Source organism: Macrobrachium rosenbergii, chromosome 16, assembly GCF_040412425.1.
Source record: "Macrobrachium rosenbergii isolate ZJJX-2024 chromosome 16, ASM4041242v1, whole genome shotgun sequence".
Taxonomy (NCBI): Eukaryota; Metazoa; Arthropoda; class Malacostraca; order Decapoda; family Palaemonidae; genus Macrobrachium; species Macrobrachium rosenbergii.
This window is the reverse complement of record NC_089756.1, coordinates 57,642,518-57,654,576: the sequence shown is the minus strand read 5'-3', so window position 1 is coordinate 57,654,576 and position 12,059 is coordinate 57,642,518. Positions and strand designations below refer to the sequence as shown.

The 12,059-nt window shown below is 37.6% G+C and overlaps 1 protein-coding gene across 3 annotated transcripts in view; it reads left to right on the top strand.

Moving 5' to 3' along the window:
- Positions 1-12,059, top strand: part of LOC136847458 (TBC1 domain family member 20) — a 118,110-nt gene that overhangs the window by 67,604 nt on the left and 38,447 nt on the right. For all 3 annotated transcript variants that reach the window (XM_067119169.1, XM_067119170.1, XM_067119171.1), the window contains exon 7: positions 10,213-10,322. In XM_067119169.1, the coding sequence (XP_066975270.1) occupies positions 10,213-10,322 (110 nt within the window). The remainder of the gene's footprint in view (positions 1-10,212; positions 10,323-12,059) is intronic.

Below are 12,059 nucleotides of genomic sequence, written 5' to 3'. Positions count from 1 at the left end.
CAGTTTGTTTTGATAGAGTATGGTAAAAAACGTAAGAAAGGGAAGAACGTAAGTAAACTGAATGGTCGTAAGTTGTGTGATAGGGGTGTGAGTGCCAAAGTGGAAATGAGTGATAAAGCGTGTAATACGGATGAATGGGATGGTATGGATAGAACGTTATAGCATATGCGGGTTTGATATAACTGAGTTGACTGAACGTGTAGGGGTTAGTGAGCGGTTGGAGGTGAGCGAAAAGTGTAAGTGTAAGAGAGCGTAGCAGTATATACGAGTGATTGAAAGCATGAATGAATCGTTGCAAGAATTGGAATGGTCAATGAGCGAATGGGATGGGTTAGTTGAAGAATTGGGGAGGTATTTGGGAACGAGTTAGAGGGTATAGATGAGATTGTGGATGAAATTGAGAGTGGTAATAGTGAAGAAGATAGCGTGAATCTGAGAGAGAATGGAGGAGAAAATGTAAATCTGAATGTTGCTGGAAGAGAGAGCGAATCTGAGAGAATGATTGCGTGCCATGCGAACGCGATCTAGAGGACCTGCTAGTGAGCATCCGTGGGTGTTGCGTGAGGCGATTTGAAAGAGTGTGAAAGGTGTTGGTTGGGAAATGCTAAAAGGGGGAGAAATATAGAGGATGAATAAATTTGTTTTTGTTTAGCATTTCCCAACGTTTTGTGAGAGAGAGAGAGAGAGAGAGAGAGTGTAATTGTCGTTAGTGAGTGCTTGGTTGTTGGAAGAGGGATGAGGTCGTTAGTTTGTTTACGGCGCTGTCTGTCTGTGGAATATATGAGGATTTTTCGGTTTTAGAGGGAGTCTTGAGTCAGAGCTAGTGCTGGTCTGTCGTTTGGTTTTGGACAGTTTTTGTGTTCTGATGCAAAGTTGTTGTTTTTCCCTTGTTAGTGTGCTGTTCTTGTTGCTGTATGTTCGTGAGTTGTGTGTTTTTCTGTTTTGGTTTGGTTTGTGTGTTTTGTGTGCTGTGTTGGCGACCGTGGGCGCTTTACTCCATCTTCCAGCAACCGAGGACCAGGGTGAGTGTTGTGTACTGTTTTTTTTGTGGTTTTGAATTCCGCCACAGGGGGCCGTTGCATCAGCCTCCTCTCCTCCAGAGCAGGATCCTTCTTGATATGCAAGGATTGGTAGGAAACAGGATCCTTCACCTTCAGAACCAGTGGCTCTCATAACAGTCCATAATCTTACAGTATTTTGTTGCAAACTCTACCTGTTCACTAAGTACTGATTAGTTGGTAGCATGTGGGGAGCAATTCTGGTTGCTGTGGGGCATGCTTGCAATTTGAGTGGTCCCATCCCAGAAAGGATATGTTCTTATGCATGCACCACCACAAGTGTTTGTGGTTTTGGATATTCATTATGTATGAATAGTCGTGGACTATGGGTATTGTTACTTGCTAGCCAAGGCCTGGGCAACAAAATGCTATAAAATGGCTGACAGTAATACAAAAAAAACTGAGAAGAATTAAAAGAGAGGGAATACCAACCTTGGTTTTCCCTTCGTCAAGTTACTGTAAGGCGTAATTATACTGAGTTAACAAATAACTACATTTACTTAACAAATAATAACAATAGTTCACAAAAGATTTATACAGCTGGCACATGTGTTAATACAGTATATGAAATGAAATCGTAAATATTCAGCTGTGCTGTAGAGAGGTAAAAATCCATGGTCTCGTCACACGTGGAGCACAGACAGGTGACGTTGTATGAACTGAGATGGGCCTACGTCACACACGATAAAACATCCCTCTGAAAGAGAGAGGTGGTGAATTAACTATATGAATAGCATGCATTAAGGTCCTAAATATATATCATCGAGCTATCCTAACTCACTACAATATCACACCCGAATGGTTAAAGATTTCTCTAACGACTCGAGCGGTCATGTGTACGGTACAGTCAGGCAAGACACCTTGGTATCACTTGCAAATCTTGAAATTAACTAACCATGCAAACGGTGGGAGGCTTTGGCATTTAAGAGAGGTATGGGGGCTAAGATGGGACATTTAGTGACAAAGGGAGGGAGGGATACACGTGGGAGACAACTGGGAAATTTAGTAAGGTTTCTTGATAAAAAGTAAGGAAAACAGAATATAGTCGAAGGAAAATGGGCCGCAGAATTCCTGTGTATGTTTAGACTTACTTTGGATATCCAAAATGATCACTCCTTTATGAGTTGGGGTCCCAGAATTGGTATCATGTGGCATGGGGCAAATGGCAGCCTCTGTGAGGTAGAGCAGGATTAGACTTGCACTTGAAATGGCTCCTAGTAGCAAGAGTGAATAATCTCCCTGGGCCATGCTTCTCTGGACGGGGCAGGGGTCGCCCCAGGGCAACTTTCACAAGATGGTGGCGGCTGCACCCATAAGCCTAAAAGTAGAGAGAGTGGGTAAAAGGAGGGGTTATTGAAAGAAAGGAATGCTGGATTGAATGCCATTGCACTCCCATGGCACTGTTCGGGCATCTTGCGTGAATTTGGTCACTATGTTAAGCCCAGTGCCGTTAAGAATATTGTGTACTAAGGACTTTCTAGTCATCTATGGTGAAGGCTTTTCATAATTTTAATGTCCACACAAAAAAGTATCTCTTTAGTTGCATCGGCATATCACTCATTTCTGGCACTGCTTGTATTGAACTAGACCATGGCCTGTGCTTTGTTTGCATAACACTATCTGTGTTTTTCACTGGCCAGGTCTAATACTGTCCCTGATAGGATCCTTCTGATGCTGGGCCAATCACTTTACTGCATATTCCTCTGGACAGTGGAAGGTCTTCCATTGTGGTTGGGAGGTTGTCTAGTGGACATTTCTCATACAATATGTATAGGAACAGTACAGTGGGCAATCTTTTCCAAAGGTAATATAGATGCTACACATGCTAGTCCCTCTTACTGACTGATTCTGGCAAGGCTCACATTCAACCTTTACACCTGCACCCAGTACCGAGTAAGCCTTTTATAGGTGTACACGATGTCTAAGCCGGCAATGCTTATGCTTTTGCTTCCTATCCCCATCGTGACTCCCTGTCAGGCACAGACTGCTTTGAGGCAGGAACTATTTTACATAAAGAGATTGTTGCTCATTCCCGTTGTAGTTTATGGCTCATTCCCATTGTGGATTTTGCTAGGAAAACTTCCCCTGGGCAGGTCATCTTGTTCTTGCTTTTCCCCAAGATTTTCATACCAATAACTCTCTCCTTGGGAGGGGATTGCGGTGTTAGGATCTAAGCTTTCCACTGTCTCCACTCCTCAAGTACTGACATTGTTTGTTTATTCCTGGAGAATGGTAGTGGTCCCTGGTCTAGACTTACAACACGTCAGGATATGGCAGCCTCTGAGGAATCGACCAAGGTGAAGCAACCCCAGATATTACCTTTGGCATTTTTCACCAGCTTCTGTTGGGTCTTCTCTCTTGACTACCTCTTCAAAGAAAGACTAGATGACTTCAGGCAGACTTTTACAGAGGAATGTAGTTTCCATATATATATATATATATATATATATATATATATATATATATATATATATATATATATATATATATATATCTCTCTCTCTCTCTCTCTCTCTCTCTCTCTCTCTCTCTCTCTCTCTCTCTCTCTCTCTCTCTCTCTCTCTCTCTCTCTCTCTCTCTCTCTCTCTTAAAGAGCAAGTTGTTTTTCATTTGCTACCTGTATACTTCTTTCATCTTCTGAACCTTAATTTGGAAGGCAAAAGGGTGAAAGAAGAAAAGGGGGAGTTGTGGGATAATTACAAAATTGCTGAGAATGGAGAATACTTCTTCCACTGAGATACTCCTTTTACAACTGATGTGGCCTTTGGTTAGATTTTGGTACCTCCTTCCACCGAGGAATCTTTGCCTCCAAATATGTCCGTCTTCTTTCCTCTACTTATTTCACATATTACCTGGAGATGAGTCTTCACTGGGTGTCAACCTGCTGGAGAAATTTTGGTATGGAGTTCAGGATGGTGTGTTAGTTGCTTCCCTTTGAATATTTCATCACCAAACACATCAGAACTTTTATTTGGTGGGATTTCTTCAAGATCCTCAAGAACCGGTTAGAGAGGTGCAGCACCACCATTACCTCATGCCATTTTTGCAGTGCTTTCTTGTTCTTTTGTACCCATGAGAAGGAAGTATTCATGTGCTCAACCCTCCTGTATTACAACAGTCTTCTTTCCATCTCTCTGCCAGAAGATTAGGGGAATGCAGAAATTTTCAAACATTTATTGGTAATTGATTCTATTGTTTGTGCAAGAAGCTTTTGCTTCCCCTTTATCTGCAGGGAATCCAGGAACATTTTCATTGTTGCTTTCACCATCATTATGGTGCTGAATAATCCTGATGGGTTCTGGCGCTTGGTCTGCAAGACCTAAATTTCATAATCAGCCAATCTATGCCAGCTTTGTCTTTCCAGTTTGGCATTCTTCCCTCAAGTTGGTGCCAGTTCACAAGATTCCCTTTAGCCTTCAAGACAGTTTTTTGCCTTTCATTCACTGGAAGAAAGGAAGAGATCTCTTGCAGTCTTCAGATTCTACATGAGTTATTCAATATACAAATAGATTTAAATTGTAAACAAGTAAGATGACACATAGTCTAGTATGATATGTGTTGCTATATGGACATGTATCTTGGTATGACAAAAACTATAAAGATTTTGTTTATTTTGAGAATAATGATTTAAGAAGATTAGGAGATAGATGGCAGGATAGAGTTAGAAATGATACTGTAAGGGAAGCCATGGGACTTTTGTATGTAGTTGTTATATGGATGGAAGGGAGATGACAATGACTTTGATATGTCCTTTACAACCTCTAGGAGAATAAAACATGGCAGTGCAAGCTAGGCTCTTTTGGGCACAAGAAGAGTTGAAAAATCCAGATGTACTTGGATGAGAACTGTGAGAATGGATGCTGGAGATGAGGGGAGATTGGTGGAAGATAAAGCATAGGAAAGATATTAGTGGAATTTCACAGAGGCCCTTTGCATCAGATGGCTGTGGAGGCATTGATGATGATATTCCATTTTTCCCTTCAACTACTTTTGCTCGGCTTCAGGAATGGATGACCTTTCTTGATTCCCTATGTTCTTTCCCTTTACCCATTAATACCACTCACTGAAATTTGAGAGGGTAATTAGACTCTGTTGGGTATGTTTCCATTAGAACTACTGGAAATCCATTTGTGGTGTATCTTCACAGTCACTTCTGTAAAGTGGCTGTTCCTTTATCATTTCCTTATAGAGCACCAACCAACTAGAAGTTTAGCTGGGACATCCCTTTCTGAACCTCAGTCCTTTTGAATGGAATCTCCCTTTTTTTCATGTAGGGAGTTGCGTAGTTGGGCTTAGATTGGCACAGAGAGGCCTTGAATCCAGGTCTCTTCCCTTCCATTTTGTCATTCCCAACTCTGGATAGCGTATCCTGTGTTCGTACTGGTTTGGCAGATGCAGAAGAACTACACATGCAATCAAACACCTGTCCAAAGACTTAGGTTTGATAATGTGTTCTCTCCATCTCCTCCTTCATTGATGGGGGAAGGGTGGGCCTTGAGTGCTATCACCCATTTGTTGATGATGATATTGCTATACCAACGTTTATTTCCTGTATTTTTTTTATATTGGAAAGACAAGGTATCCCTGTCCTTCTCTTTGTCTGTGGTGAAATAAATTGGCACATAGCCCTATCAGCTTCTACATCCCATGCCAGGCTATATAGGAGATTACATGCATCAGCTCTTCCTTGTTCATGTACATTACCTTGAATCTGACAATTCTGTGCAGGTGTTAAACTATTCCTCCTGTCTTTCACTATAAGTGCAGGCTCATAGGATGTGGCAGAGGGTCACACCTCACGTCCCTCTAACTTTTAGAATTTTACCAGGCAATTCTGAGGGACTATCTTCCCACCATATGAGTAAGTCTTCTATTTGAAAGTTGATTGTTTGTAAAAACATATAGCAAATTCAGGATAATACAGCCATACCCTGAACTTACTCGAGGTTAGATTCCAGAACTCCATGCGCAAAACGAATTTTCGCATAAGTTTGGCACAGTCTCAAAAAATGCTACTAAATGCTTATTTCTGTTAAACACTAAATATGACCCTAATCGTTTTCCCAAAGTAGTATGATAACTTTTAAATGAAATTAAAGTTACTTTAATTTAATTTAAAAGTTAGCTTAATATATTGCCCTCAAAAAAAGACATAAATGGTTGACTTAAAAATATAGGAGTGTGAAGATTACTATACTGTTCTCTTTTTCCCCCCTCTGACCAATATATTTTTAGAAGTCTTCTCAACCTCTTTTATAAGAACTACTTTATTCTAGTACATCTCTTTCTCTTTGTGCTGAAATGCTTATTCATGAACAGACAGTGTTTTTATTTGAAATAATACAACTCTTAGTTGTCTCTCTGTTTAAGATGAATATTTGCCACACTAGAGCATTTACAGTTCATAGACGGTACCGGTAAAATTAGATCAATTTAAGATTTTCTATTGTACCGGTAAAGACGTAAAGAGAAGTAGTAATAAGTTGTAAAATATGTGTGAACGCTAACTACGAATGAGAGAGAGAGAGAGAGAGAGATATAGAGATAATTGTTGTCCTACGTTAACCCTTAAACGCCGAGCCTCTGTTTACAAAAGTGTCTGCTGTATGCCGGCGGGGTTTGAGAGTTAGCGCCGAAATGGAAAGAAAGTTATTTTCAAAAAATCACAGCACGCTTGGTTTTTAAGATTAAGAGTTCATTTTGGCTCCTTTTTTTTTCTCATTGCCTGAAGTTTAGTATGCAACCATCAGAACTGAAAAAATATCATTATCATATATGAATATTGGAATATATGACAGCGCGAAAAAAAATTTCATATATAATTGTATACAAATCGTGCTGTGAGCAAAACGGTTAAAGGTAATGAGTTATTTTTTTTTTGTATTGTACACTAAATTGTGATAATTTTGGTATATAACAAATTGTAAAACGATCAAAGCAACACAGAGAAAATATTATCACAAAATGATGCATGAATTAAGTAATCGGCGGATGTAAAAAAGTTTTTTTAAAAAATTCACCATAAATCGAAATATTGTTTAGAGACTTCACGTTTGTTGCAAAATGAAGGTAAATGATTGAATATTACTAGAATGTAAGAATTTTAGCTTACAATTGCAGTTTTCGACCATTTCGGTTGAGTTAAAGTTGACTGAAGGTCGAATTTTTTCTATTTATCGTGATTTATATGAAAATATTTCAAAACTGATAAAAGCTACAACCATGAGTTATTTTTTGTTGTATTCTACATGAAATTGCGCACATTTTCATGTATAAAACTTTATGTAACAGCTAATAGCAAACGGTGCAAAAATTACAACAAAGTGACTAAAGAAATTCTGAGATTTTCAGCAGAGTTAGCGTGCTCGGACTTAAGGAAAAAGTTTTTTCAAAAATTCACCATAAATCAAAATATTGTGCTAGAGACTTCTCGTTTGTTGCAAAATTAAGGAAATGATTGAATATTACTAGAATGTAAGAGTTTTAGCTTACAATTGCATTTTTCTACCATTTTGGTCGAGTCAAAGTTGACTGAAGGTTGAAATTTTGGCACTTACCGTGATTTATATGAAAATATTTCAAAACTGATAAAGGTACAACCATGGGTTATTTTTTGTTTTATTCTACATGAAATTGCACACATTTTCATATATAAAACTTTATGTAACGGTTAATAGAAATCGGTGCAAAAATTATGACAAAGTGACGAAAGAATTTCTGAGATTTTCAGCAGAATTAGCGTGGACGTAAGGAAAAAGTTTTTTAAAAATTCACCATAAATTGAAATATTGCGCTAGAGACTTCTTGTTTGTTGCAAAATGAAGGTAGATGAGTGAATATTACTAGAATGTAAGAGTTTTAGCTTACAATTGCATTTTCGACCATTTCTGTCGAGTCAAAGTTGATCGAAGGTTGAAATTTTAGCACTTATCGTGATTTATATGAAGATATTTCAAATTTGATAAAAGCTACAACCATGAGTTATTTTTTGTTGTATTCTGCATGAAATTGCGCACATTTTCATATATAAAACCTTATGTAACGGCTAATAGAAAACGTGCAAAAATTACGACAAAGTGACTTAAGAGTTTCTGAGATTTTTAGCAGAGTTAGGGCGGACGTAAGGAAAAAGATTTTTTCAAAAATTCACCATAGATCGAAATATTGTGCTAGAGACTTCTCGTTTGTTGCAAAATGAAGGTAAATGATTGAATATTACTAGAATGTAAGAGTTTTAGCTTACAATTGCATTTTTCGACCATTTCGGTCAAGTCAAAGTTGACAGAAGGTTGAAATTTTGGCACTTATCGTGATTTATATGAAAATATGTTAAAATTTATAAAAGCTACAACCATGAGTTATTTTTTGTTGTATTCTACATGAAATTGTGCACTTATTCATATATAAAACTTTATGTAAAGGCTAATATAAAATGGTGCAAAAATTACGACAAAGTGACTAAAGAATTTCTGAGATTTTCAGCAGAGTTAGCTGATGCTTTCTTTTGGGATAAGAAAGAAATTCGCGCATGCGCAGCTGGTTCACGCTTGTAAACAAAACAACAGCGTGATCCGTGAACTCCCAGCATCCCTCAAGGCGCGTGATTTAAAGTTTTTCGCAAACGAGGCCCATAAGTATTTTTCCGCGAATATTTAAAAAAACTTTTTGTAGTCGACGTATTTTACGTCCACTCGGCACCCGACAGACAACTTTTGTCGACGTAAAATACATCCAGTTGGCGTTAAAGGGTTAAGAGAGTGAAATTATTTATGAAATTATGGAGAGAGAGAGAGAGAGAGAGAGAGAGAGAGAGAGAGAGAGAGAGAGAGAGAGAGAGAGAGAGAATTGTTGTCCTTACGTTAAAGAGAGTGAAATTATCTATGAATTATTACAGAGAGAGAGAGAGAGAAAGGGAGAGAGATTGCATAGGAATCCATTGATCTGCTATCGGCAACACTCCCCATCATGTCACATAAATTAGACATATTTGACAGGTTTTTCCTCAAGCAAGTTCACAAAAGATATGGGAATGATATTTGTTTGTTTAAGATACATATCACATACATAATATAAATTTTGTAATTACAGTTATATGATTATTATTATTTTGTTGTTTTGTTATTATTATTATTTATTGTTATTGTTATTATTATTATTATTATTATTATTATTATTATTATTACAGGCAGTCCCCGGTTATCGGCAGGGGTTCCATTCTGAGGGTGTGATGATAACCAAAAATCACTGCTAACTGAAAATCAGTGATTTTCGGCACTTTTTCGCTGATTTTTGGGGCTTATCAGTGCCAAAAAGCACTGATTTTCGGTTATCGGCTCCTCTGTTAGGGATGTATCGGCGCTAATACCCAATTATCGGCGATTTTCAGTGCCGAAAATTGCCGATTTTCTTCCCTAAACAAAGCGCCATAAAACCGGATTGCCATTAACCGGGGACTGCCTGTATTATTATTATTTAATCTTATTAATATTTGAAAATAGTACTTACCGGTAGATAAACAATTAATTTATCATACAAAACTAATAAACATATGTACATGTATCATAAAAATTTTCTCATCTCAGTAAGAGAGAGAGAGAGAGAGAGAAATGATTATTTTTATTATGAATGTTATTTAATGTACACATAAAAGCTTGAAAACTTATAAATTACATAAAAAATTAAGCATAGAAGGTTTTGCAGGGTTTCTCAGGATTCGCAAATGTTCATGTGTCTGAAAAACTTGTGTATGACAGTTGGTTAGATTCCAATAAAAAGTTTGTGTTTCTGTGAATTCTCGCAACTCGAATCACGCAGGTTCGAGGTATTACTGTATGTAGTTTTTCCAGATTTACAAAACCAATCCTCTTACATAATTCCAGATCAACCAACACTGTATAGTATCCTTTACTGAAGGAGGAGGTAATGGGTTTCAGACAGATGAATGGGCAGAACCCTAGCATTCACCAACTTGCAACAAGTTAACCACTTTGTTACCAAGCGTTAACAACAGTTTCCTTATTACGAAGCTGTAACAGATGTTTCCAAGTCTATGTATCTAGGAAAATACACATTACTGTATCTTGAATTTGCTATATTTCGAAAATTAGGATTGATTATTTCACCTTCATGGGGTTTTTGCCTTGTTTATTTTTAGGTTCCAGATACTTTACCTTTTGAAGAAATCCTGATTGAGGCAAATGAATTACATAATTTATATCCACCAAACACGTTGCAGGAAGAAGTGGATGAATTTATCAAGAAAAAGTAAGTATTACAGTAATTTCTTCTCAGTAGAAATTGGAGTTTTCTTTTGCTGGTAATCATTTATTTTAATTGTATTTCATATATTATTATTATTGTAAATTAGTTGTAATGAGACCACCGATTCAAAAGAAGTTGTACAGCTAAGTGGAAAGAGACCAGATTGTGAAAGGATTAAAATTAAAATGCAGAAAGCAACACATCTAGGGCTGAACATACACAGCAAAGAACCTTTTGTTCCTTGTACAGTGTGCCATGCAAGGGCACACTGTACGGTACCCTGCTGTGGGATAATTTTTGTTCAATATTACAGTATACCTGAAATGTGCTGGTATGTTGAGGGTTCATTATGGTCATAAATATACTGTATATTCTTGTCAAGGCTGAATTCGTTGTAAATCTATCATGACCCACTGCATGTATTAAACCTCTCATTTTACAGTGACATTTCTTTTTACTGCTATTTCTTTTTGTATTATGTGGTTGTTTATTATTTGTGCAATTGCTTTTGGTATTCACAGTTATTTTTTGTATGAGTTTTGTTTGCAGTCTGCTATTGTTTGTACAAAAATGTTTTTGTTATTCACAGTTCTTTTTTGTATGAGCTTTGTTTGCAATCTGCTTCTATGCAGTGCCTTGTACAAATGTGCTGATTTAAAAGCAGATTCTGTTTATCAGAGACAAAGTATTGTCTTCGTTAACATTTTTCATTACAGTAGAGGGCTTGTATGGCTCATGCAGTTTTGACAATCATTTCAGCAGAAACAGTTGCAGCAACCATACTTCCTGTTGGTTTGTGTTGTAGGAGGGTGTAAGTCCATGTTGTAGTACATAATGTAATAGTATTGGTAATGCAAGGGCTCCTTTGACAATTATTTGTGTGTGCATAAGTGTAGATTTCTTGTGTAGAACTTGACATGAATGGAAACTCAGTATTTGCAGCCTTCAAAACACAGGTTTTGACATAGGAAAAATCTATTTTTGGAAGTCACTGTCAAGTCCTCAAGGAGTTACCTTCCTTGGTCTAACCAGAGCTCCATGGGTGACCAAACTAATGTCAAATAATTCTCTTATAGCTGGTGTTGCAGCCAGGTATTGTGTCATAGTGATAAACACTGTAGCACTTGGAGTATATAGTGGACTCAAAGATAAGTGGGCACTTTCCCAAATCTTTACAGCAAGGCTGTATACCCAGGTTCTTCAAAAATGCTTAGAAAAGCAAGTGATTAATGCGCATGCGCAGTCTGCCATAGTGTCAACAACAGACCTGATGTGGAGACCAAGAAGCATTACTTTCTGTTGGTCAATGCAGGATGATCCCTTGCCCAAATCCCATGCCTTTTCATCAGGAAAGTGGGAGGGTTTTGAGGACTCAACAGCAACTACCAAAAATAGGGTTTTCCTATGTCAAAACTTGTTTTTTATAGCGTAGTCACTTGTTTCCTCCTCGAGGAGCTTTACAAAAAAATTGACAGGTGACGAAAAAGGCTTAAGCTCTCAGTTTTTAATCCCAGCACCCAAAAGGAAAAATCATTTCTGGTCCGAGGTCAAGCCACAAATTTCAAGCTCCATTTTTTATTCCAAATACTCTTCAGGTTTTGGTACCAAAGAACAAGAAACTATACACGAACTTATGTTTTAGGATGTAGTTCTACAGTGGCTTACCTAAGCATGCTGGGTTTGGTTACAGTACTGTCACCCTTCTCCCAGTGATAGTTAGCATACTCACCATCAATAGGA